We start from the raw sequence: 26,360 nt of genomic DNA on the forward strand, positions 1-26,360 counted from the left end.
TTTTCAGAACTCATTTTTATTTCTCCATATATATTATATATACATGTCTGTCGCTGACTGAGTGCGTACTGCTGTAGAGCTCCGAGCTGTGCAATTGCAAACTCCCTGCAGTTCCCTGGCCCCTTGGCCCCCCTGCCAGCACCGCTGGCAAAGCAACACCTGGGCAGGTGAGCTTCCTGGTGGCTGTGGAAGCCCTCTGCACAAACCCCCCCCCCCTTCCCCCCTGCGCCGCCCTCTGGGAGAAACAGGGCAGCAGCACCAAGAGCGATGCTGCTGGTCCCCGCATCAGTCTTGGGGGCGAGGCACTGCTTCTTTCATCCCATCATCTGTCCACCCTCTCCCTCGCTCGCTCGCTCGCTATCCCGTCTCATCCTCTGGCGCCACTTGCAGGGAGGAAACTGCAGGAGTTTTTCCATCTGTGTGCTGAATCCCCAGGAATTTCCAGCCACAACATTTTTAAAACGCAGGCTTACAGACAAGAGGAGGTCATTCTACTCGCCAGGCTTGTTTGGGTTCAAGTGCATCGAGGAAACACGAACCATAAAAATAAACACGGGTGTTCTTGCACAAGTTCTCACTTTAGTCCCCAACTCCCTTACAAATGGGCTTGTCTAAAATCCTTAAAAGAAAGTCCAACATTCCTTGCTCCAGTCTTGTCCAAAGTTGTTTGGGCAACTATAACATCTGTGTACATTGCAAGACATCGGTGGATCAGATCCAGTATCAGAGTAATAGATAAAGCATAGACAAATAGATAATAGGCAAATATAAATGATAAGTGCTATTACTGTGTCAATGTGAATTATAACAGCAGGGCTGCTGGGTTGTGTCCACAAGACACACGAAGTTCAGTGCACAACAGGTGGAGTGCAGTGATCATTCTGGGACACTACTGATTACAATGCCTTCACCAAATCTCTGGTCTTCAGAACTTGGGGGGAATTGGGAACCCTTCTATCATGTTGTGGTGGCAGCAGTGGTTCCCAGCACCAGGAATCCAGCAGCTTTTCCAGGTCCTAGTTACAGCTCTCTACCTGGGAGACAATCTGATTGGACTGGACTATTTTCTCCCTTGGCCATGGCCTTGTTGGGGACAGTGAAGGGTAGTGGCTTTGCCTCTTTTGACAGGTTACATGTACAGGTCCCTGCTGCAGACACTGGCTTGAGTGAGGTGCTTCTCAGTTGCCCCAGTCCACCCAGCTTCCCCAGTTTAAGGAGACAAGGAAAAGCTGGTGGGTTCCCGCTGCCAGAGGATGGAGTTGGGGACTCCTGTTACAGGTACTGAGTACGGGGTGTCTGACACACAGTCCTGCTGTCTCCCGGTGGAGTGCTAGTTTAATTCATCACCCCATTTAGGAATATCAGACACAGGTCAGGAAAATATTTTTAAAACAGACTGCATACATTACAACACAACATTATTGGGTTACAGACAGAGAGCTTAAAGATGTTTTTTTTTTTCCTTTTTACTACTTGGATAAATTTCCAAGTATGTATATATAATGTATACATATATAAAATAAACAAAGACAAATACACAAAATGTTTAAGTCAAGACACCGATAATCTATAAACTAATCTCTATGAAGGTCAATTTCTATATATTCATTTATGGTTTCTCTGTAGTTTAAAAATATCTGACCATGCAATTTAATTTCCAAACAGGAAACACAACATTCATTTCCAGAAAACAAAGTAAGACATAGGAATCAAAGGCTTATAAAAATAAACATCAGGGAAATTCTGCTGATTGTGTCCTAGAGCAGTAGCATTCATTGTTTTAACTTTTCCATAGAAGATAAAGATTCTTTTTTTTTAATAACACTTTGGTTTAGTTTAAAACATTTCCTATTTCAAATTGTATAATTCACAATAGCAAAATTAAAAACATTTAAAAAGTTTAGTCGTGTTAAATTAAAACGTATAAAGATTTTGCATCTCAAAATAAAAAAATAAAAAACTGCCACTATGGAAAAAAAAATCAACATAAAACCTTCATAGACGAAGAGACGACATTCAATTCACTTCCTAAAACGGCTTCAATACAGATCAATACAAGAGAGGAGAGAAAACACATTATTCACACGGATCTCTGTACACTATGTACATGTCTTTGCTGGTGACAGAAACACACTGGGGTTCGAGTATCGGCTTGATGCTGCTTTTCTCCTGATCCACCAGATCGCTCAAGTTCCAGGGCTATCAGGCGCCTCTTTGATAAAACTACGTTACAACTGAAAGACCTAGCCTGCCCCCCGCCCCATTTTCTTTTTCTCTTGCAGTCCTTGCAACAGCAAAATATAAAAATAACCCGCCAATAGCCAATTTATATACAGATACATACACGGATGGGACAGAAGCGTGAGAGAGGCACAGGCAAGAAGCACGAGCCCTGGAAATCCCAGAGTACAAGTCTTCCACTTCAATCAGGCAGAGCTCGTGCTCTCTGAAAATGAAAACAAAAATTGCGCCAGAGAAAGAAAGGAAAGCAGTTGCAAATCTTTTGTCTTTTTTGAGAAGGTAGACAATTTCAGTTCAGCTCAAGGGCAGCCAACCTGTTCACGAACAACAGACCACTCCAGCACTTCCTGCCTCATGAGACTGTGCAACAGATCGAGTCTCTGAAGGCTACCAGAACTTTTAATGCTTTTTTGTTTACATTCATAATGCTGTGCTCTGTCGTGTAATCTCAGACCGCATCGTACCAATTTCAGTTTTCAGTTCTTGGCTGAATAAATACAAACAGCTCTTCTAATTATTGAAGACGATGATTAAATAAATGAGGGGTTAACTGCAAGCCAACAGGAAGTGGGCAGCGGATCTGTAGCTCTTGAGAAGAGGACATGCTGCTGGCTTGCACAGATGAACAAGATCATGGTGCAGATGGGGGCACATCTTGAAAGTTGTGCAGACGAGAGCGCAGTAGCGATCAAATCGCAGGTCAGGCAGGAGCTGGCTGATGACCAGGACTGCTCTCCGTGCTTCCACTACAGCTGCCCGCCCGAGAGAGCCATCACTTCGGGAGTCCGAACTGCAGCCTCTGCTTCGGTCAGAGGTCTCTCCTCAGCTCCTCTGGCAAGACCTCCACCAGGCAAAACACAATCATGTTGTCATCTTCCTGGACACTGAACCTCCACTAACCCCTGGGGCCACTTTGTGGGTCTCAGACAAAAACGAAGTAGAAGCCTGGTGATGGAAAACAAAAGAGCGCCGAGCTTCACATAGGGCCATAAACCTGTTGGTGAAGATACTTTCCTCCCCGTCATCACTGAGCACGGGCTTCGAGAAGATCTGGGGGAAAACGAGCTCTCGTTTACCGCGCTGCTGAGGGCGTCCAGCCTTTGCGATGCTGTGGCTTCGGTCGTGTGGCTGCAATACGAGCAAAAGCCAATAAGAGCAAAACCGTAAGACACCCGTGCACAGGGTGCAGGACCAAGCAGTCTGACAGAGCGAGTGGCTCCCAGCACAGGCTTAACCAGGTACCTGATGCTGAAAGGGGGAATAAAAAGACACAGCTTGGGCTGTGGAGCCTCCCTCAGGTGTCTCACCCGAATAAACCTTCACTTGTTCCTTTGCAGCCAACACATGCTGCTGCTCAAGCTCCCTGCTTGAGGTACCTGAAGTCACCCCTAAAAAGAACAAGGCAGGAAATCGTACCAGTCTGCACCTGTGGTGCTCCTTTGTGAAGAAAAGGGCGACACTGGACTGATCAGCCACACAAACATGGCTGCCTGAACTCTACACCCTCTCCTGGTCTTTTACACCAAACCTTCCCAGCCCTGCTCCTGCAGAACACTGTGTCTGCTGGCTCTCACTCCAGCTCTGCATCTCCGGTGCCAACTGATGTTCTCGCTTGTTCAGACTTTTTTCTTTAGTCGGCTGTGAGTGTCAGAGACCCTTCTTTTAAGGGTACTGTTTCCCACAGCCTCAGCACACAGAACTCCACACAAGCTCTCTTCTGTGGCTGCTATTTCTGGCTGACCAGCTCTTCCTTGCTGATCAACTGATGATGAAGAGACACAGCTGCTAGTGACATTGTCTCAGACACACCGTGTTCCACAAGCGTACCCCACAAGCTTGCTGTCCTCCTGCACAGGTCCATGTCAGGCAGCACACCTGAAGCTCAGAAACTGAAACTGGTCCGAGGGTTGATTCTGGTGACAAATCTCCTAGACCTTTTAAGATCTGAAAGCAATTTTACAGATTTACCTTGGAACAGAAATCTAAAATAGATGAGCCTGTGATGAAGAAGCTGACTGGAGTGAAAACCAGAAGGCAGTGTTCTTCCAGGACCATGGCTGGGAATCACTGGTCTGTGCAGACTGGGGACGCAGGGCATAAAGATTTAGGCCAGCTGACCGCAGCCAAGCAGAGACGACTCCTCATGATTCCGAGGCCACAAGAGCCAGGTTTCAGTGTCTCCAGGGCTCAAACAGGCACTGCCCTCCAGCCTAATCCTCAGAGCACACCTGTCTTCCTCCACCCACCTAGTTTCCTTTGACTGCTAGATTAAGATGTCATTTTAGGATAAGAGGCCAAAAATAACTATAAACAATAATATTAAAAATAACAACAACAACAATAATAGTATCAACAACAATAGTTAAAAATAGCCAGTTCTACTTATATTAAATAAAAAGTCCACGCAGAGAAGGAAAGCAGGGACAAGGGTATCCCTACAAACACCCTCCCAGTGCCAGCCTGAATGCGTCCCCAAACCCCACCGAAAAACCCACTCCCCCCGACTCCTCTCCCCTGATTACATCCCTGTGTCTGAGGAGGGGTGCAGGCCGTCTCGTCCCTCGCCGCTCGTGCCCTGCCCCTGTCCTGTGTGGGAATCCTTGTCTCCGGTCCCGCTGGAGGAAGAGGAGGAGGAGGTGGTGGAGCTGGTGGAGGTGGTGGTGGTGGTGGTGGTTGTGGCGGTGGAGGAGGAGGAGGAGGGGGCCAGGCTGCGCCCCGAGACGCGGTAGGCCGCCAGCAGCTCCTGCACGCGCTCAGAGGTGGGCTCCCACTTGGCGAAACCAGCTGCGTTCTGCAGGAACAGGACCGCGGTGCCGTGGACGGCCTTATAGTACAGCTCCTCCCTGAGGGGGGAACGGCAGACGTCAGCGAGGAGGAAGAGGGGGGGGAACGGAAGAAAGCAAGATGGAGAACAAGAAGGAGAGCATAAGGGTGTAAGAACATAAGAAAGGTGACAAACTGGTTGGGTAACCAGTAGTTAACTGATGGGACAATCTCATCCAGCTGTTTCTCGAAAGAAGGGTATCAGCTTCAACAACATGGCTGGGTATATCGTTCCACACTCCCACCACTCTTTAGGTAAAGAGGTGCCTCCTGGTCCCAGTGTGAAGGGCAGGCGAGAGCCGGCAAGGCGGAGAAGGGAGTTCGGGAACGGAACGGGAAGGGGCCCCACCTCTTGCAGATGTGCTGGGAGCCGCTGCGGTACTCGTGCTCGAAGGCGGGCACCGTCAGCTGGTGCCGCTTGAACCGGCTGGCCTCCATGCGGGTGAGCGCCGGGGTCGGGGGGTCGCGCCACTCCGGCACGAACACGATGAACGACAGCGGCTCGCTCGAGCGGTCCAGGAGGTCCTGCGAAGGCAGGAGGTGTCAGGGGTCAGGGGTCAGGGGTCAGAGGGGGAATCCGCACAGCACAGTTCTCACGTTCTCTCGCCGTTCTCACGCTTCAGCACACAGAGACGCGCTGTGCCGATCGGTACCCAGCTGAGACGCAGATATATATAACCGTTTTTGTAAGTCTGACAGAGGCACGGCACACAATCCGGTTAAAACACTGCGAAATGGCAATGCGTGACGAGGAGAGAAACAAAACGAACACGCATCAGTGGCAGCGTCTCGCGCTCAGACTTAAAATTAAACCAAACACCGCCAAGGGATTTTTACTTCAAAATCTACAACCAAAAGAAATGATATTATGAATGAGCGGAGGCCGTTAGCCTGTGCGGCAATTAGGGGTTCAGCGATGCAAGAGATCTCGTCTAGCTGTTGATCGAACGAAACCCGAGTATCGGCTTCAATCACACGGCTGGGTAACCTGGTCCTTCTCGCCTAACCCCTAACCTCTCGCCCCCTCCTTCACTCCCCTGCCCTCCCACCTGGGCTGCGGCCCTGCCCCCCGGCCCCCGGCCCCGCCCTGCTCACCTCGAAGTGCGTCACCATGGCATCCATCAGCTCCTCGCAGAACGGCGGGTTGGCCTCGAAAGAGCCGCTGACCGGAGAGAAGCTCAGGAAGGGCCTGCGGCGGCCGAGAGAGAGGGACGAGTCACACAGTGCAGCGGTGCGGTCAAGAACGGCCGCTCACCGCAGCGAACGGGTCCCGCTCTGCATTTGCTAGACAGGTAGAAGCGAGGCCTTCTGGTACGGACCCCTGCTCTCTTCTCTGACCGTCAACCCATTTCACGATTGCAGCCGTCTGCAAGACCGCGTTCCCCCCCCCCCCCCCACCCGGCCCTCCCCTTCCGGAGACTCACCCGCGCGAGCCGAAGAACCCGTCGATGTCCGGGAAGGCGGAGCTGAACTGCTTGAAGAAGCAGTTGAGCGGCGAGGCGAAGCACTCGAAACTCACGCCGAACTGCTTGTGCAGCGCCTCGAACACGGGCACGGGCAGAGCCCCCTGCAGGCCCGTCCCCTCGTGCAGGCCAGAGCCGAACATCACCTGCGCGGGGGGAGGAGGAAGACGACGGGGAGAGAGACGAAAGAGGGAGAAGAAGGGGGCAGAGGGAGTTAACAAAGTCAAGCTCCAGGGGTGGTCAGAAGCGACGGAGCGCCATTCCCTAAGGGCTAGCCGCTCCTGGGCAGCCCACTGCTCCTGCGGTTACCTGGTATCTCTTCATAAGGCACCAGACCCGGGAGAGGAACTTCTCAAAGCGCTGGTCATCGATGCAGCTGTACCTGTACAGGAGCTCCTGAAACGACACAGTTCCGGCTCAGTCTCGCCGCGCTCCCACGCCCCGGGGAAGGAATTCTATCCCCACAACGGCTCAGCGACGGACAGGCAACTAAGCAGCCGGCACCAAACATCCCGCTGCCCCGAAGAAGAAGAAGCAGGAAGCGGCGCGGGGATCGTCTGCATGCCATGTTGTCCGTCGAGAGATTTTAACATGGAGGTTTCGGGCGATGCGGGAAGGCAGGAGGCGACCGAGAGGGAGAGGCTTTGACAGGGGGGGGAAGAGAAGGGAAAAGAGGCGGAAGCGATGGAAACGCAGGAAGAGGGGCAGGGACGGGGAGAGCAGGGTGCCTCACCAGCTTGTTGAAGTAGCTGCGGTTGACCTTGACCATCTCGCCCTTGTACCGCAGGCAGGCGATGTCGTTCTCGAAGTGCAGCTCGACGCGGGGCTGCGGGGGCGAGGCGATGGCCAGCCGCACGGGGTAGCAGTACACCAGGCGCTCCGACGCCTCCGTGCTCTCCGTCGCCTCTGGAGGGGGGGAGACAGGAGGGAGCGTGACGGCCTCGAACCCGGGACGCAGCGGGCCTTTCGGCTCACGGGGCTGCGAAACCCATGGCAACCCACACCAGGGTGAGTGAAATCAGGACAGGACGGATGGACTCTTATTTAATGGATGGACGGTATTTACTTAATGTTTCTCACTGGTTAAGTTTGGGCTTTATTCCTGCATATAGAAATTCACTGGGAAAAGAAGCATTAAGTATTACTGCGTTATGTAATAGCTGTGCTACACTGCATGTGAGCGAACAATACTAAGTTTTAATTATTGAGCATTAACAAGTATTAAGCTTTGGGGAAAACTCCGATTCCTCCGGAAGGTCTGGGGAACGTTGTCCACAGTGGGTTGTGTTATTAACTCTGCATTTTCACTGGCGGTGCTGCCGTTTTTTTACCTGTTGAAAACGCCACACGCCGGAGGAACAGTGCAAGAGCGAGGCGGAACAGGACGAGGGCGGGGGCGGGGACGAGGGCGAAAGGTTGGGGGGCGTGGCCAAGGATGGGGGTGGGAGAGGTGACAGTGAAGAGGGCAGGGATGGGGGTGAGGATTGGGGACGTGACCAAGGGTGAGGGCGGGGACAAGGGTAAATGATTGGGGGCGTGGCCAATGGTGAGGGCGGGGACAAGGGCGAAGGATTTGGGGCGTGGTCAAGGGTGAGGGCAGGGACAAGGGTGAAGGATTGGGGGCGTGGCCAAGGGTGAGGGCGGGGACAGGGGTGAGTTTGAGGGCGGAGGCAGGGTGAGGTTGGGGGCGGGGGGAGAAGGAGGGGATGAGGCTGAGGGACGAGGGCGGGGGGGCGAGGGCGAGCCGGCGGGAGGAGTTACCCGCGATGTTGCAGTCCTTCAGCAGGCTGCTGTGGGCCTCCCGGATGCGGCGGGCGTACTCGCCCGAGATGTGGTAGATCTTGCTGCAGATGCCCTCCACGGAGTCCCGGGCCACCGCCGCCACGTGGGGGCCGCACTGCTTCCTCAGGTGCTCCAGGCGGTCCTGCGGCCCGGGACAGGGGAAGAAAGACGACAGCGTAAGCGAACCAGCTACAAACACAAGAACCGTTACAGACAAGAGCAGGCCATTTGGCCCCTCTGGCGCACTGGGTAGTTAGTAGCGATCCCATCAGGAGGACCACGATTTTGGGAGGGAACCAACAGAAAACACAGACTGAGCACAGGCCCGCAAGGACAGCAGCTCTGTTCCACCAGACCCAGGTATTTTAAGGAAAACTTCAAAAGTAGCGCGTCATCCTACTGCAAAATTGAAATAAAACAGAGAATTCTACTCTTGCATGCGTTAGTCACGAGATACTGCAGATACCTTGGGTTTAAAGAACCAGCCTACATCAGTAATGTTGGGTCAGGGGCGCGAGAACACATTTTGAGTACCACAGGGGTGCAGCAGCAGTCAAGGCGAAGAGGCGCCGCTCCAGACCGAGCGGGTTCCTAGCTCACCATGTAGTCCTCTTTGCTGGCGGAGTGGTCCTTCCTCAGCCAGCTGAACGTGTCCTCCACGTTCCACTTCACCACCTTCCTGCTGTCCGGAGAGGCGTTCCTGCCGGGAGAACACAGCACTGAGGCATCCGGGGGGACCACGGACGCCGGGAGACCTTGCGGATAAGACTTTTTGTTTTTCCCGTGGGGCAGAGCGGAGTTCCAGACCCCGCTGTGGACGCTGCCGAGCAAGGTGCTGTATTCCCGCTTGCTTCAGTCAGCCACCATGTCAAATGGACGTTACAGCCCTAAATTCTCTGTGACATTTTGAGAGCATCAGGCGCTTTCAAAATACGTTTGAGACTCACATGACCACAGACCCCCCCCCGCCCCAAAAAGAAACTCTGGCATAAAAGCCCCCCCATTTTCATATCTGCTGAGAGACAGTGCAAAATGCCACACCTGCCCAGCGACACGCTCACTTTCACACAGGTGAACGGACGGGCTCAGCCGCGTTCACAGAAATGTGAAAATCGCAGTCGGAAAATGCAATCCGAAATCCGGGGGCGGCTCCCGAGACGAGACCTGGGCACTCACCTGGATTCTATCATCTTCTTGGCAGCCTCCGCGTATTTGAACAGGAGTTTCCGGGCTTCCTCCTTGTACTTGATGCGGGACAGCCTGGACGGGGACGAGAGAGGACAGGTGAGCGCCCGACACCGCGGAGGCGAGGACGAGGGCGAGGGCGAGCGGGCGGGCGGGCGGCGGCCGTCCTGACCTGATGGGGATGTCGTTCATGACCTCGCGGAACATGGAGGGCGAGATGACCGGGTCGCAGTCGCTGGGCAGCAGGGGGTCGCTGCCCTTGTCCACGACCTTGCGCTCCAGCAGCCAGCGGTTGAAGGACTCGCGGGGGGGGTCGATCCCTGGGGGGGGGGGGGGGGGACACAGTGAACCACAGTGCCAGGACCACACGCCACCCTGCTCCCCGTCCACCCACATTTCACCCAGCAGAGCCAACCATCTCTATCCCACTATCCCGGAACTCTGCCTTTGTCCCGGCTTTTCCGAAAGGAGTAGGCCCACTTAATTCACGCCTTAACCCAGGGAAAAACCGCCGATAAGATTTTATTTGGTTCGGCTCTGCAACCGTTGAAATTATTTATAAAAGCCCCACAAGTGACAGAAAATCAGTAGTTTTTTTTTTAAGACTGACGTTTTTTTTTTCTCTAGGAAAATGGTTTTGAAGCGGATAAAGATACTGGCTCATCGGGGGGGGCTGAGCCGAGCAAGGGGGAGCTCGGGTGGGGGGAAATGGGGGAACCACGCAGAAGCTCCCCTCTCGGGGGCGTACGAGGAAGGGGGAGCGGGGCGCCCCTGCTGCTCACCCTCGCGCTGGTAGCAGAGCTCGTGGTAGTGCTGGCGCAGCTTGGCCGTGAGCTGGGCCCGCAGCAGCTCGATCTCGGGGTGGGGCGGCAGGTGGTCGGCTGGGGCGCGCTCCCGGATCACCGCGTTCGTCGGGATGTCCAGGTCCCAGTACACCCTGCAACGGCAACGCAGGCCTCAGGCGGGGCCCCGGACAGACACGGGCACAGGCCACGCGCCCGCAGGGGGGCAGCGGCCCGCAAGTGGGGTCACACACACACGGACGGACGAGCTCAAACCGCTGCCCCTCCCAAGAACTCGAAATCCGTCGTCTGATGGCAAACGGACCGATACCGACGTGCAGGATTCAGTGCAAAAGACACTGATCTCCTGCCTCCTGCGCGTGAGGAGGGCGTGGCACTGCTGAAGCAGAGGCTCTCTCATCTGTGGCTATTACACTGCGGGTACTGTGCTCATTTAGCAGTCCTAAGTTCTCCTTGTGTCCCACTGCGCTTTTGCAGGATCATTTCCTCTGGGAATCCGCCGGGAGGCAGGAAGGAGGATTCCGAAAGACAAACACCCAGCAGCGCCGCTGGCAGAATTAAGGCCCCTGTGACAGGTGGGCTGGAGGTTCGATTCGGCCAGCGCCACACGCGGAGGACAGACAGGGAAGCCCGAAGCAGGTGGCACGTTCAAACCTCTGGCAGCCCCCTGTCAAGAGATGCTGCGCAATCCTTCAGTCACTTAACACTAACGATAGAAACGCACTGAATTCTCCAGTGTCCTCAGTCTGACACAGTTTAACACCGCCGATGCCCCAGTTTGAAACTGTAGCGCCCCCTAGGGGGGAGGAGGGGCAGTGCATGCGTGTGGGACAGGGTGACCTACAGCCTGTCTCCGGTGTGTGTCCGTGTGCGGGCGGCACTCACGCCGTGGGCCTGTATGGAGCAGGCGTGGCCGCCTGGGCCTGCTTGTCCTCGCTGCTGGAGCTCCACGGTTTAGCTCCTGGCGTACTGGGGGAAATGGGGACGGTGGGGGTCGTAGGGGTCACCGGCATCTCCACCTACGAGGAAGGCAAGCACAGAGAGGAAGCTCAGGAGAGGAAAAGGAGCTTCAGCCTTGTCGCATCGGCCAGAGAACATCATCACTTTTGGAGAGTGTTAAAACTTTCACTTCCATCAGTTCTGCTCTTCTGTAACTGAGAGGTCGAGAGATCTCACTCTGCCAGTTAACCAGCTCATTCAGGTTCTTCAAGATCACTATGAAGTCAGTTTTATTCAATAGAATAGGCTGGGCGCTCAGGTGATGTTGCAATTTAATCTCGGAGGAGAGCCTGAGTCACCCCACAGACGGCGAGCCAGGAAGTGCTCACCTTGGGTCTTTTGAAGCTGTTGGTGACCCCTGGCGTGGTTTCCTCCGACAGGCGTCTCTTGCGCTGCCCGTTGCCCACTCCGGGGTCAGCAAGGACCCCTCCTCCCTCTGCCGAGGCCGGGGCTGCGTTCAAACCCAGTGGATCCGACTGCAAATTCCGGGGAGACAGCTCACGTTATCACGGGCAGGTTCTCAGGACCTCGTGCCCTTGGCGCCCTTCCTCCCCCTTCTTAGTGCAACACATGCATGAGCCGTAAACATCCGTTCGGCAAGGCTGTTTGTTCAAATAAAACATAAAACGTTGGTAGTAACAAGTGTGTCCTAATATTTCTCAGTGGCAAAAGATGCAAGAGAGCTCTTGCAAAGCACAAGAGCCTGATACCTCGGCAACATGCATTAGCCCAGGGGTGTCCAGAGGTGTCCAGCTGCAGGCCTTCACGTCTGCAGCTGGCCATTCCTGCTCCGAACTGGCAAAAGGCTCTTCAGCCATAGCCAGGACAGAGAGCTATGAAACGCTCCGTGTCCGTGTGTGTCCGTGTGTGTCCGTGTGTGGGCCCCCTCCTCCCTCCTCCCCCCCCCCCGGCGCCCGCACTCACGATGACATCGTGCTGCCCCAGCACCGGCATCTCCCACAGCGACTGGTTGGTGAAGCGGTTGAAGTAGTAGGGCCGGTTCTCCCTCTTGCTCCAGCACTTGGACCAGCCAGCCTGGATCAGCTCGTCTGCAAGGATCGCACACGCGGACAAGCCGACGGTCAGGCCCCGCCGGCCCGGGCTGCCACCGCGGCGGGGGGCGAGGGCAGGGGTGTGGGGCAGGGCGGTACAAGTAGAAGGCAAATGGGACAGAGCCCTGTCGGGGCTGTGCAAGCACACCTGGAGAGAGACGCTCTCTGCAACAAGGGCTGCGGGAGCAGAAAGCAGACTGAGAAGCTGGGACATTTGCTATTTCTTTTGAAGGTGGAGGACTGTCCTCTAAGGACATCGAAACACACGTCGAAACAGGCACGGACATGGCGATATTTGACGGGGGGCGGGGGGAATGGTTTTCAGCAGGATTCTCCGAGGCCTGATCCTGGAAAGCCCCCAGATCAGCACATTTTAGAGGTAACCGTCAACCCTGCACTTTGAAATTTCTTTAAAAAAAAAAAACCCTAAGAAATTTCACCGGGATCATTTCAGCTGATTAATATCACGCCAGTGATTTGTAAGGTGACAGGGAGAAAACGTCTGTCCCGCAAGCCTGTCCAGATGGTGTGGTGACAGGGCCTTCTCCTGCTACGCCCCAGAGCTCCGGAATTCTATCCCTAAGGATATCTCAGATATCACATGGTTAAGGATAGCACAGAGTCGCCTTCCCTGAGCACTTTCAAATCAAGACTCAGAACCTCCTTCTTTAAAAGGGCTTTTATTGAACTGCTCCTGTGTCTGAACCCTACATTCCTACTGCGTTCCAAACCCTTACTGCAGCAGTCTAATCACGCCGTCTCCTCTCAGTGTGTACTTCTTTTCTTACTGTAGAGCGCCACTTGTCAAGGCGCTATTTAAAATAAAGTTTATTATTATAAGTAAGAAATCTGAGCCCCCTTCAGGCCTGCAATAGAACAAATAGGCTTAACGGCTCGATGACCCACCAGCATTCCCAGTCATTGGAAACAGGAGACTCGGGGTGATCTACAAGACTTACAGGATGGGGGCTGTCCTGCTGCATCGGCCCAGGGGTGTCCGGAGGTGTCCAGCCGCAGCTGTTCACTCCTGCTCTGATCTGGCAACGGGCTCTGCAGCCACGGCCGACACGCATAAACCCGCCGGGCGGGAGACCGCCCCAGTGGGCGGGGAGTGAACCGAGACACGCCCACACCCCCCACACCTCCCCACGCCCTCCTCACCTGGCAGCTCCTGGCCAGGCTTGCTGGCAGAGGGTGACAGGGGCTGCCCCTGGGCCGAGGAGCCCGGGGGGGACATGACCAACGCGGAGTCCGCCATCGCCGTTCCATGATTCTCACTCGCCATCTCTCCTCATCTGTCCTGCGCCGCGGGAGGGAGGAGACACGAGAGAGGGAGAAGTGAGTGGGGGGGGGGAAGAGGTCTTGACTCCTTCCTTCCGATCTCTTCTTGTCCCGGATGGGACGTCTGCTTTGCAGGCAGGCGAGAGACGCGACGCACAAAACGCACATCGTTGACCACAACACGAACCCGTCGAAGAATCAGAAACACACGTATGGCGAGAAAGGAAGAAAAAATATAATGTATAAAAAAAATGTAGAATATTCTACATATATCGACTGTTCAAATTAAGCAGGTTAAAAGCCGTGGGAATAAAGTAAAACCCTGGTTCTGGGTAGTTTAATTGACGCTCAGACAGAAGGAGCTCAGCCTCCCTGTGCAAGGGGTGGTCATGAGAGTCAGTGATTATACTGGCCTTCTGGGCTGTCTGATTGAAGCAGAGGTTTGACAGCTGTATCTGTCGTACACAGTACGTTTGCTGGCCGTCTTCACTATCCTGCTCAGTGGTTTGATTGCGTGTACTACGGTGAGGGTCGGAGGAGCGAGTGAAATTAATTTTTTACCACCACATGAACCCCCGGTGTGACACATGGGCTGCTCACAGGAACGCTGACTGATGGACCACCCATGGAGGACCATTCCCAACCCCGGGAATTCAACCACATCCCACCTCTTCACAGAGCTGCACTTCCCTGGATCCACTGTGGCGTGTCTCAGGAGGTCTCAGTACTCTACTGGACAAATTCCTCGACCCCTTCACGGGTTATTACTACCCAGAAGTGTCTGACACACTAAGACATTAATAACACGACTCTGCACAACGTATAAAGCTGAAAATGTTGACTCGCCACTGGTAAAACTGAGGTCTTTAGGGCGAGTTGGCAAACGTGCTCCTTATTTCACATGCTTTAAAACCAACATGCGGAATTCTACAGCTTTGCCAGTCTCCAAAATTTTGCTGTACTGAACAAGGAAAGCTATGGCACCCAATGCTGTAATTATCTATTCCTCCACCCACCTCTCGCTGATCTTGAGCCTGGTGCCAGCTGTACCTCTGGAACCGTCAGGCCATTGGCGGAGTCCAGAGAAGAAATTTGCACCACTAAGCGACCCGGTGGGACTGAAACGCTGACAACTACACACTGCAACTAGCTCCGTTAACCTCAATGAAAACATGCACTAAACACGCAGTCATCCACCCACTTTCTAACGGCTTTATCCACTTCAGGGTGACAGGGAAGCCGGAGCCCATCCCAGCAAGCAATGGGAGCAAAGCAGGATACACCCTGGACGGGATGCCAGTCCATCGCAGGGGGGACAGGGAAGAAAGCCACGCGAACACAGGGAGAGCATGCAAACTCCACACAGACAGCACCCCCAGAATTGAACTCAAGGTGCCAGAGCTGCAATGCTCACACCTGCATCACCATCCTGCCTACCCTATCATGCTGTCTGCTGTAAACATTTTATAACAGCTGTGCACACTGTTAGGAACTAGGAACTGGTTTAATGCCTTCATTCCGGAATTGCAGGTTGTTATCGGGTATTTACTTAAACCAGCATTTGTATTTATGTTAGTCCTCTTTCACACCTGCTGCAGGACCCACTAGTGGCGTGGAGCGCACCTCCCAAGTCACGAGGCACTACAGCAGCAGAGAAGACTTGCTCTGAAATGGCTTTCAAAGAACTCTTCCTGCCTCAAATGAGACTTGAAGCCTCACTGGACAGCTGAGAACAGCTCTTTGGCCCCTCCAGCCTGTTAACAGGTAGTCAGTAGCTAACTGATTCAAGGATCTCATCCAGCTGTTTCCTGAAATAAGCCAGGGTATCGGCTTTAACAACAGGGCTGGGGAGCTTGTTCCACACCCCCACCACCCTTTGTGCAAAGAAGATTAGCCCTGCCTGTGCTTCCAGGATGAACTCCGGATTGCTTCAGCACTCTCCAGGAATGAGCATCTTTCTGCTAATGGCATTTCTGGCTGGACTTTGTCTCAAACTGTCTAAACACTCAACACCACTCCTCTTTGACACACACCGAACATGAGTCCACAGCTGGGGGAGTTAGTGCAGGATTTGCGATTATCAACAGTATCTGGGCAAGAAATTAACTTAGAAATTAACTATAATAAATATAATGCACTGTTATACTGAAATATAATAATTTCAACAGAGGACTAAAGAACCCTACTAAAGTTGACCTGTAAACGTTACACAATTAAATTACTTACAATTAATTTTAATGACAATTAAAATGTTGTGAAACATTTTTTTGGTTTAAACGTTCTTAAGATGGTCCACAAAGAGGACGAGTGTGGTCAACTCTTTCTAACGACATCTAAGTATTTCATAGCGTCACTCCCAGTTTCGAAACGGAGCCAAGAGCTTTTTATAAACTGCGAAATCGTGGGGACACCGTTCACCCCGACATCACCGACAAACCAGTACCCGTTAATGGGCAGCGAGGCGTGTTTTAATGGTGTAAATACAGTCCTGCGGACCCAGAGAGCGGAAATTTCGGTAGCGTAAGAAAACGGCCAGATCTTAAACTTCTGTAACCCTTGGCGGTGCTCGATGTGGTTCCGCGCCATCAGGATGTTTCATGTTTATTTTATGTTTTTGTGGCGCTGATGTCAATTAGGAGAGCTGCAGCTAATTCATGACGGAATTGCGAAAGCAGCTGTCGCCGGCCGGTCCGCTGGGTACTTAACAGCGGATCGGAGGGATTTTTGGGGGTTTGACAGGGTAATCGCAGTCCAACACTAAAAGATTTCGACTGAGACATCTCCTCTACACTTGGGGGACTAAATAAATGCCGTCTGGGCGATAAAGTCCAAGGTTTTTAACACTGAGCAGCCGTGGTTACTTTATACACCAAAATCACCAGAAAGCAGGCTGTCAACAACGCTGCTGCTGGCTGAGGAACCGTCCAAAAAAAGAAAGAAAGTAGTTCGCGAATTTATTTTTAAAGAAACTTGATTAAAGACATTATTTTAATGAAACGTGGCGGGTTTTTCCATTTTATGCGGGGCTTTTTTTTCCCTCCCTCTTCTTTTAGCGGGCAAACGCTTGATTACGTTTTTTTTTTAAAAAAAACAAACATTCATACGTTGGGTTTTAGTTCTCCTCCTGCAGAGGGACAGTGAGATCTTAAAGGAGGAGTGGGGGAGGGCTTCGACACTTCGCGGTGGGATGAGGGAATTAAGAACAGGACAACGCCGAAGAGCGACACGTTTAGACGGATTTTGTGTGTGTTTTTTTATTATTTTTTTTCCCCCCAAAAAAAAAAATTAATTTCGCCCTGCGCAGACGGCCGCCGCCGCCGCCGCGTCTCCCAGCACAACGGCGGCTCGCGGGCAGCGCGGGGCAGGTACGCATGCGCCGGACGCGCCGCCCGCCCAGGCGCTCGAGCCGCCCGAAAACAAACACGGAGGAGAAGGAGAAGGAAGCGGCCGCCGGGGGAGCCGGGGAAAAGCGGCCGAAAAGCGGTAGGAGACGGAGTCGAATGCGGGCTGGCGGGGCTGGCCGGGGGGGCAGAACCGACAACGGCGCCTGGCCGTGGCGAGAAAACGGGGAAACGAGGCGGAATTTCACCCGACCGCCGGCTTTTTTTTTTTTTTTTTTAAAGGCGCGCACTTCTTGTAGTGGGTGGGTGTGGGGAGGCGGGAGAGGAGGGGGGTGGGGAGGACGGAAAGCTGTAAACAAAATGGCGAGCGCGCCCAAACTGGAGGCTCTGCGTTCCCTGCAGCGAACTTTGCCTGTTTTTGAAGCGCGCAGACCAGACATGCACATTCGCAGCGGACGTGCGGGTACCCGGTGCATTCCGCCACCTGTCCGTGCCCACCTTGCCCCACCGACGGGGGTAATTCCCTTACCTTTGAGAGGATTGCTGGGAATCCGGTATAGGCTTCGCTCGGCTCAATCCAGACCCGCCTCCGCCTCTCTCTCCCCACCGTCTCCGCCATCTTGTATTGGGGACCCGGCCCCGGGCACTACGCATGCGTCAGCCCGTTCGGGGCCGCGGCGCTGACGTGTCCGCAGCCGGCGGCCATCTTGGATGTGTCCGGAGCGGCTCTCCCTGACACGCTAGCTCAGGGTCGTGAATGTGCGGTTTGCAGATTTTACGTCCTTAGCTATGCAGATCTGTTGTCGTATAAGACGCTCTTCGTCGTTCTTTTAATGTAAGGGTGAAATCGTTTTTTTTTTATTTTTCCAAATGCCTTATCGAGCTCATTTAAAGTTAATCGCCGGGCTTATTGGCTTACATGAACGCCAGAGGCTCGGCACGTATGAAGGGGACCCACCAGGACCCTCGCTGAATAGCAGATCCGTACAGAAGTGAGGATATTGATCCCCGAGTTTAATAAAGGGGGCTTTCTAGGGAGGCAAGGTTGGACGACCCTCGAGTGGAATTCAGACTGGACGCTGAGGTTAACGTCGCTGCTTTTGCAAACGGTGTTGTGGGTTCGTTATTCAGCTGAGACCCTGCTTGCTCTCACAACATCTTGTGTGAAGAATGCCGCAAAACCCCCCTAACTCCTGACAGAGAAGCGTTCTGATGCTCAGGCGTTGATACAGGGAAGCAGGCTTCCTCACACCTGTAAAAGCTGAAAGCACGTTTAAGATCAAGCCTGCAGCAGAAGACCAAGATCAGCTTGCCTGAAATAAGAACTTGGACCAAAAGCAGGATTAGGGATCCGCAGGTTCTGTGATATCGCTGATCGTGTTTTTTTTGTGAAGTGATCACTGGACAAGAAAGTGTGGTAAGTGTAGGTTCTGTACGAACGTATATTCATGTTTGTTTCATATATTTTGTCCCCGAGTGTGCTGCTGTTCTGTACATTTTGTGGTTGTTGTAAGTGACAACCAAATATCTAAGCCATGCTCAATGTTTAATTAACGAACCTGGTACGTTCGGGACTCGCTTCTTGAAGAAAATGCCTTCTGAAAAAAAAAGGGAACTTTGTTTCTTAAGTGTTGAATTCGTGATTGTAATGTCAACTTGTGAACAATTAAGTGAACCTAATAAAAGTCATTAAAAAACAACAAAAACAACAACACTGCATTACATTTATTTTGTTCAGATCCTTAGGATGGGAGAGAACTCTCCCTTTTGCTGGGTTTTAAACCAGGGATCAGTTCTTGTGTGGATCTTTCCCCTCCCGCTTGTTCTGCAAGGCAGAAGCCTGCTGGAGCGCGTTACCCAACGACAGAGACCCCACGCGAGTCGGTTTCACTCTTGACTCTCGCCCATGCGATGTTCCTGTTTGCCGCCGAGAGTGACGAAGCACAAGCCGAGTCATCGCCGTGTCAGTGTCCACCTGAATGAATGAATGCTGTTCAACGTCGCTTAAATGAAGGACTTTAAGCTGGGGGGGGGGGGGGGGGGGTGGATTCAAGCTGAGAGGTCGATGCACATACGCAACCTTTGAGCGCTCTCTTGTCGAGAAGGGGCTCGGAAAAAGTTACCGCTTTCTCAAACTTGCATAATCCTTAGCCTCAACCTAAACGCCTAAAAAGTGTGCCATGAATGCAGGAAGCCGATATTGGCAATCACTCTACCGGTAGTCATCCCGTCCAAGCAGTCAATAGGACTGAAAACGTTTTTCATTAAAAACAAAAAACCCGGTAGCCGGCGACGCCGGTCCCGAGGACGCAAGCGGGGCGGCTCGCGCCCCTCCTGCCCTGCCACACCCGCTATGGCTCCTCGCGCTGCCCACCTCGGTCTGGGTACGGCAGCGCGGCGCTGATTGGCTGCGGGAGTCGGTCGAACACCCGCTTCCCATTGGCTGCTGCGAAAGTAAACACCCCGCCCCCTCTGTCATTAGCTGCCCCCGTTGCGTCACAGCAGTGGGGGCGATGGGGGTGGTAAGGTGTGTGTTTACTGAATGGTGGTTGGCTGTAGCTCTCATGCCTCGGGAGAATAATATCTCGATGCACGGGAAGGGGGGAAGGAATTGTAGCTTTCCTGTTTCCATCGTTCATTGGGGAAAAAAGATGAAAAGGGAGAAGCAGTAGTATGTCTTCTAAGGGCCATATAAGCAGACGTGCACGAATATTCTTACTGATGTGTATGGTGTGCGTACCTACTCGGTTTCGAACAATATAGTAGCATGGGTAAAAAAACAAGTTTTTTTTTTTTCTGGGAACAAGTCGATGCCAAGATGAATTATTTAGAGAAGTAAATTGCGTAATGAATTTCAGGAGTCTGGTCCCAGTCGCTGGCGGTCCTCCTAGGCGGCCGTTTCCCTTGGCAAAGCATTGAGTAAATATACTCAAGAATGATGTACTCAACCTTTACTTGTCCCTTTGCAGCCTACGCATGCTGACGCAGTTACCTACTCGATCTAATCGAGGAGTAGACCGACATGTCTCGCTGAAATAAATCAAATCCCCGAATATACATCCTACCGGGGGAGGGGCAGCTCCACAGAGCTCCTTCCGCAGACCGAGGAGCGAAATATTGTAAATATTGTCATTGTTATTGATTTGAAGGCGCTGTGACGCACGGCTTGTTTTTAAAGCTCCCCTGGTTTGTATTGGACCACGGCACAAAATTGCTGAGGGATTATAGACCACCAGGGGACGCACCGTTGCGCAAAAGTCTTGTCACTGGCTGACGAAAGAATCCGAGCTGCCTGGAAAAAATGGGCTCTTTAAAAGTAAGTCTCTCTCTCAACTAGAACACACGGCGTTGTGCTATTCTAACATGCTCAGAGTTTTTACATTTTTATTCCAGTTCGGTATGTGATCTATGGGAACGGGGTAACCATTTATCATGAAGCCCTTGTTTCTCAAACGTGTATTTTCTTATTTTGCAGGCCAGCCCATAACCAGCTCTCTCTCTGTAAGACACATTAGTCATTCCAAGGGTGGTCGCTGGTGCTGCCCTTGACAATGTCCACATTCACACCCGCAAGCTTTTCAGCAAGTCTAAAAAAAAAATAGCACAAAAGCCCCGAGATGTGACAGAAATCCTTTCGCCCTGAGATCAGTGCTCGTTAACACTGCCCTGCCCAGTTATGTTCTGTCCTTTTTGGTCAATTTGCTTTCATCCTTTCTTTCACTTCTGTATCTTATGTGCAGTACTGCGGTGGCACCTCTTGGCCAGGTCAGGATTGTAAATGAGAATTGTGGTTCAATAACAGATCATGATCTGATCCTGCTTCATTGAGATGGATCTTGTGTTTATTTCCTCCCCCTTTGATTCGGGTGTGCGCTGGTAAACAGACACCGGGTTCTGTCTGTAGCACATGCCCTGTCATTCAGTCCTGCCCCTCTGTCACGGCTGAGGCACCAGAACGGACGTCTCCTAGCGAGTCCTGCTGTGCATCTGCTAAATATAGCGACTTAGGTTTGTGAACGTGCATGCTCTTACCACCTCTAATTGTCAAGATGACCAATCTTAAACACAGACAACACTTTTTTTTTGCAGGTGTTTGCCTTTTCTATTTTGGTTCTTAACTTTCATCCCACCTGCCTCGTCTACAGAGGAGGTAATTGCGGGGAGACTGGGAGTCCCGGGCGTCTCTAATTGTAGGTGTCTGACTGTGAGGTGGGGGGCTGTCCCCGAGGGCCGGGGTTGTTGTGTAAAGGTTGTGTGTCCTGCCGCTGCGTGGGGCTCCACCCCAAGTGATTTACTGCAGGACATTCCGAGAAAAACGATGCAAAACCGGCTTGAAAGCTGCCCTTTTGAGAGGCGCCACGCAACAGCAGGCAGGCAAGCCAGCATTTCCGCAAACCAAGGAGCGGCGATTGATTGCACTAATGTCTCCCCGGTTAAGTCATGAATGTGGCCCCTGTGGGTAACGAACGGCACGTGGTTAAATCCTGTCTTTTCACCGAGCTGTGGAGCTGGCGTCCCCCCCTCGCAGTGCAGTCATCTCTTCAGATCATCGCAACCCTCTAATCAGGACACAGCCCCGCGGGAGCGGCGCCAGCGGGAGTCTCCGCTGCTGCAGTGCGCCTCCACCTGGCAGGCCGAAGATCGCTCATCCCGAAGTCCTGCCCAGGCGCACGCAGCTCCACAGGGGGGCGACAGCGAGAAGCCTCCTGCCTGCTCTTGTTTCTGCCCTTCGGTGAACGCAGCCCCGGATCAAAGGGCTTTGGCTTTTGCAGGACACCTGTAGGGAAGGAAAGGCCCACCGTTATCCACCCACCCTCCTCCCTGCCCCAGAGCCCCGGCCTCTGGAATGCCAAGCTCTACGGAAACTGGGAAGGAGGGCGAGTTCCCTGCAGCATCGGGGAGGGAGCTCTCTCCAGCCGCAGGACAGATCCCAGAGGAGCCGCTCTGGGTGGGAGCAGCCTGTGGCTTCGCCGCTCTCCCCTTCATCTCTCCCGGCTCCGCTGCTATTCTGGGACGGTACTCCCAAATCTAGAGGCGGCCTGCCTCATCCCTGCGGCGACTCCCCCCCCTCCCTGGGGCGTGCGCCCGTGCCAGGCGGCTGCGGTGTGCGTCCTGGCGGATTCTCCCTCTCCCCGCCGGCAGCGTGAGGACAACCGGCCTCCAGCCCGGCCGGCAGCTCAGTCAGCACCAGACACGCTCCTCAGAACGTGTGCCGGCACAGCGAAGTCAAAATAATTAAGTACCTAGTTTTCCCTGTGGTTAACATACCACTCCATTATTAAAGGATTATATGGGCTAGTTCACCCACAGGGAAAACCAGGCCCCTCTGTGTTGTAACTGGCCTGGAGAAATGACATTCCATTTTACTTTAAATAGGAATTATTGATCCTATATATGGTATTTTACCTGGAGGGCTCGAAGAAAAGATGAGTGGGACATCTGTTTTAAGCAGTAATGGATTTCATACAAGCTGTAATCATAATACTTTACTCTTTACATTTATACACAGCTTTTCATCCCCAGGGAACCTAAATTGCTTTACGTATAGAAGGACACCCACTGACCCCCAGTCTCCTAATTAAGGTGGAATTGGGGGAGGCCAGACTGTACAAGCTCAGATTGGCCTTATCCAGAGTACTAGGGTTAACAGCTATGCTCTTTCAAAAGGTGCCATGGGATCTTTAATGACCAAGAGATCAGGACCTTGATTAAATATCTCATCCAATGGTCCTACAGTGTCCTACAGTCAGCACTCGGTTGGAAATTCTGGTCAAGAGGGAAGAGCACCACCTACTGGTCCACCAGCACACATACTACAGCACTGTGGTTTCACTTTGAGGTCTCCCATCCCAGCACTGACCAGGCCTGGCCATGCTCTGTATCTGCAGAGACCAGGGGAGACCAAGCTATGATGTGCTAATGCTGCTGCACAAGGTAAATATAAAAAATAGCAGACAAGAGCTCAAACTACAATAAAGAGTTAAACCATGCTCTGTATAAGCTTTCCTGTGTATCTTGTATTAATTCTTGTCTTTTTACTCCTTTTAGATTCCTGATTTCCTCTGGTTGTATAGGGTATTTATTACTATAAACGAATGATCTTGAAGACGGCGCTGCGGGTCTGAATAGGACTGAAGCGGACGCGCAGATCGTAAACTCAGACAACACAGAGCAACCCCAGTGTCACAAATCTACCTTCTCTAGATCTGACGTCGGCACACTTGATGTGTGAAAAACTGGGGCCTGTGAGAGAGAACGAGAGAGACAGGGAGAGGGAGAAGAGCTCTGGAGCTCTGCCAGGACTTGATGTTCAGAAAATGAATTACCATCATTATGGTGACCACACAAACTCAGGCGACTCGATCAGCCCAGACCCACACCCCTCGCGTCCCCTCACCACCCAGCCTATATAAACACAGGTCCTCCAGAGAGCAGGGAGAGAGAGGCAGAGCAAAGGAGAGAGAGGGAGAGGGATTTACTCTGCTGCTACCACCTCATCGTTCTCAGTCATCTGGGTTGAGGCCAATCTGAGCACCAGGCGGTTAACAAGACTTCACAGTAAATCAACTCCCGCAGCTGAAGGAAAAGTTTTTACCAGCGCTGAGCAAGACTTCCCTGCCAATAGTACGCTGTAAGTATTTTGAATCTGTTGTGTAACCCTGTCGGGTGAAAGGGAAAATATTTTCAAAATAACATTTCATGAGAACATCTGAGATGCAGAAACAATTGTGCGCAGAGGTGACAGCCTTCAGAATGCACTGCAGCCTTGGAGCTGCCAGTGGGAGAGGGCTTGCTGTGGTACACCTACACAATGGCACTGGCAGAGGTGAGTGAGTCCGGACGGAGCCCGAGCTGCTCTGAGTCAGCTCTTCTTTAGTCGAAGGCTGCGTTGTCATGGCACTGAGGAGCCTGAATGAGGGTCAAAACCCGGCGGGATCCGTCAGGCGGGCAGGAACGCTGTGCTGTTCGAGACGGGTTGGCTCTGTTCTCTTCGGTGGAGAGAGAAATGATAGCAAAAAAGCAGGGGTGAGGGTTCTGGATTTGCCAGTAGAACTTTGTGGGTTCAGATCCAAGGGCAGACACTGCTGGTCTGTCTTCAGTTACCTATCTGATCGAGTTAATTGGCCTCGATTGTGCTGATAGGACGCCTAACGCACGACAGCAAATGGGTCTAAGTGTCAGTGCCTTTGTGCAACAGTTTCAGCCAAATTAATTAGCAATTAAAGAGAAAACTCAGGATTGCAGGAACCCTTCGAGAAAGAACTGAAATTAGGTTTCTATGTTCCAACTTGCTGCTCAATATTCAGAATCTGCCTTGGTATTTAAGATTGAATATCATCTTGCGTAACTCTAGCCTAATACTGAGTGAGGCTTTTACTGTCCTTTTTTAATTAAAAAAGGATCATTTAAATCCAGAGTACAGAGGTCAGGCGCTTTTCCCCAGTCTCTGGGGAAAGAAAAGAAATCATTAGCACAAAGAATGAAGTGTGTTAATCATGTGCAGCTTCATCTGTATCTGTCCGTCAGATTCCTGAGGGGCAGAAACATGTCTGAGCGAGAGTGTCTTCGTGATCTCCAGGAGTCCAAGGGGCAACGTATTTTACAGAAGCAGACAAGGAGACACACAAACAAACAATACACATGTACCTGAACAAGAGATTCATCTGTTGAGCAAGGTTATGGCCACAGGGATAAATGAGAACATGGACCTGTGTGTTTTTAACTGGATAAATCTGTGCCTGCATTCAGTGGGGAGTAAGTGGAATTCACAGGAAACGAAGGATGTGGAATGAACTCTAAGATGCAATATGCTTTACGTAAAACTCGTGGCTGACTGACTTCTGGTGTATTTTTAATGAAATGGTTAGGAAATTAAAATATTCGCTAGATGATTTCATAAATGCATAATATACATTTACGGCTATGTGGTGGCTCTGTGGCTCAGGATCTGTGCCTGTGGCTGGAAGGTTGCTGGTTCAAATCCCGTGGCTGGCTGAGGAATCCTACTCTGTTGGGCCCCTGAGCAAGGCCCTTCACCCCAACTGCTCCAGGGGTGCCATATAAATGGCTGACCCTGCACTCTGACCCCAAACTTCTCTCTCTCTGTCTGTGTGTCTCATGGAGAACAAGCTGGGGTATGTGAAAAAACAAATTCCTAATGCAAGAATTGGATATGGCCAATAAAGTGATTTTATCTTATCTTACATTACCAGATGTACTTATATGAGGAAGGTAGAGGGAGCTTCAGGAGTGGTGGTAGGAGTGGTGTAGGCAGGACGCCCATGGCAGGTCCGTGTCCTGGGGTGAGGTGTCTCTCCGGACCCCGGATCAGATGGACACGGTCCAGGCCAGGGAGGTGGTCACACAGGCTGAGCCTTGCTCATCTTTCTCAGCGCACAATGAGTGTATGAGGTTGTGTGTGCGTGCTGCTGTGTGTGTGATGTTGTGGTTGCGTGATGCTGTGTGTGCAAGCCATTGTGTACTGTATGTGACGCTGTCTGTGTGTGTGGCGTTGTGTGTGTGATGCTGTGTGTGTGTGACACTATGTGACTGATGCTGTGTGTGCGTGTGTGAGACGCTATGTGACTGATGCTGCATGTGTGTGATACTGTGTGTGTGTGCACGCGCTGTGTCCACTTTCATCCTTCATCATTGCACAACACCCCTTGCCCCTTCGAGGCCCCGCCATCCCCCATGATCGCACATCAGAGTTCTTGTAATAACTTCAGTTAGTGGTTAAGGAACAATATTTTTAACTTAACTGTGCCGGCGGATTATGGTCCAGATAAAATGCTTGAAAAATTCTGCTCATGTCACAGATTCAGTTCTTAATGATAGGGTTCCTCTCCGGGCAATCTTCATATGGAAATGAAACATTCCCTATAAAACCCAGCAAAATGTATAATTTAACCATGCTGTCAAAAAATAGAGGATCTGCTTCTGTGACTGTCGGATGTTTTTGTTATCCGGTGTCTGTACTGTTTGCGTGTGTGTGTGTACGTGTCTGTGTCACAGAACCAGCCCGCGTGACCCAAGCGTGTTTATAGGATAGCTCGGCGTCTGAACCGAGCATGCCGTCTGTGTGCTGACAGCTGTATGTGCAAGGGCAGCTACAGAGCAGCAGGGCAACCAGTGTTACTCATCTCCTCTGGTTCCCTGAAACACTTTCCCAGATTCCCAGAAATGAGTTGTTCCAAAATTGTCCTCCTCCATCAGCGCCTCACAGTGCCAAGAAGCCTGGCAGGACACGAGGTTGCTGGTTCTCATGACAATGACCTGACCCCTGTGCACACGCCAGACAAGATGTTTTCTGTCGTTTGTTTTTAAAGCAAACCGGAAACGGCCAACAAAGTTGAAAGAATGATCTGTCAAATTCCAACACCTTTCAGG

The 26,360-nt window shown here is 52.1% G+C and overlaps 2 protein-coding genes across 9 annotated transcripts in view; one reads left to right on the forward strand and one right to left on the reverse strand.

Moving 5' to 3' along the window:
- Positions 1 to 17,869, reverse strand: pcif1 (phosphorylated CTD interacting factor 1). 3 transcript variants are annotated; one of them, XM_088607697.1, is made up of 16 exons: positions 17,500 to 17,869; positions 13,510 to 13,643; positions 12,221 to 12,525; positions 11,626 to 11,772; positions 11,183 to 11,316; positions 10,277 to 10,431; positions 9,667 to 9,814; positions 9,486 to 9,569; positions 8,910 to 9,009; positions 8,289 to 8,451; positions 7,261 to 7,433; positions 6,837 to 6,923; positions 6,489 to 6,673; positions 6,160 to 6,253; positions 5,414 to 5,589; positions 1 to 5,084 (listed from the first exon to the last, which is right to left on the reverse strand). In XM_088607697.1, the coding sequence occupies exons 2-16, from the start codon at positions 13,631 to 13,633 to the stop codon at positions 4,760 to 4,762; spliced, it is 2,400 nt and encodes a 799-aa protein (XP_088463823.1). In that variant the 5' UTR covers positions 13,634 to 13,643; positions 17,500 to 17,869; the 3' UTR covers positions 1 to 4,759. The 3 variants fall into 3 exon arrangements, with proteins under 3 accessions (XP_088463823.1, XP_088463824.1, XP_088463822.1); XM_088607698.1 differs by having other exon boundaries at positions 12,221 to 12,345; positions 13,510 to 13,648; XM_088607696.1 differs by having other exon boundaries at positions 13,510 to 13,648.
- The window catches only part of pltp (phospholipid transfer protein), a 22,118-nt gene continuing 12,586 nt past the window's right edge, over positions 16,829 to 26,360 (forward strand). Inside the window, exons 1-3 of one of the 6 annotated variants that reach the window (XM_088607703.1) lie at positions 16,833 to 17,112; positions 22,707 to 22,904; positions 23,019 to 23,601. The gene's annotated coding sequence lies outside the window, so the exon portion shown is untranslated. Of the gene's footprint in view, positions 17,113 to 21,683; positions 22,905 to 23,018; positions 23,602 to 23,636; positions 23,797 to 26,360 lie in introns of those variants that run through there. The other 5 variants (XM_088607704.1, XM_088607702.1, XM_088607707.1 and 2 more) reach the window with 5 other exon arrangements.

This window comes from Lepisosteus platostomus, chromosome 15 (genome assembly GCF_059453375.1).
Source record: "Lepisosteus platostomus isolate fLepPlt1 chromosome 15, fLepPlt1.hap1, whole genome shotgun sequence".
Taxonomy (NCBI): Eukaryota; Metazoa; Chordata; class Actinopteri; order Semionotiformes; family Lepisosteidae; genus Lepisosteus; species Lepisosteus platostomus.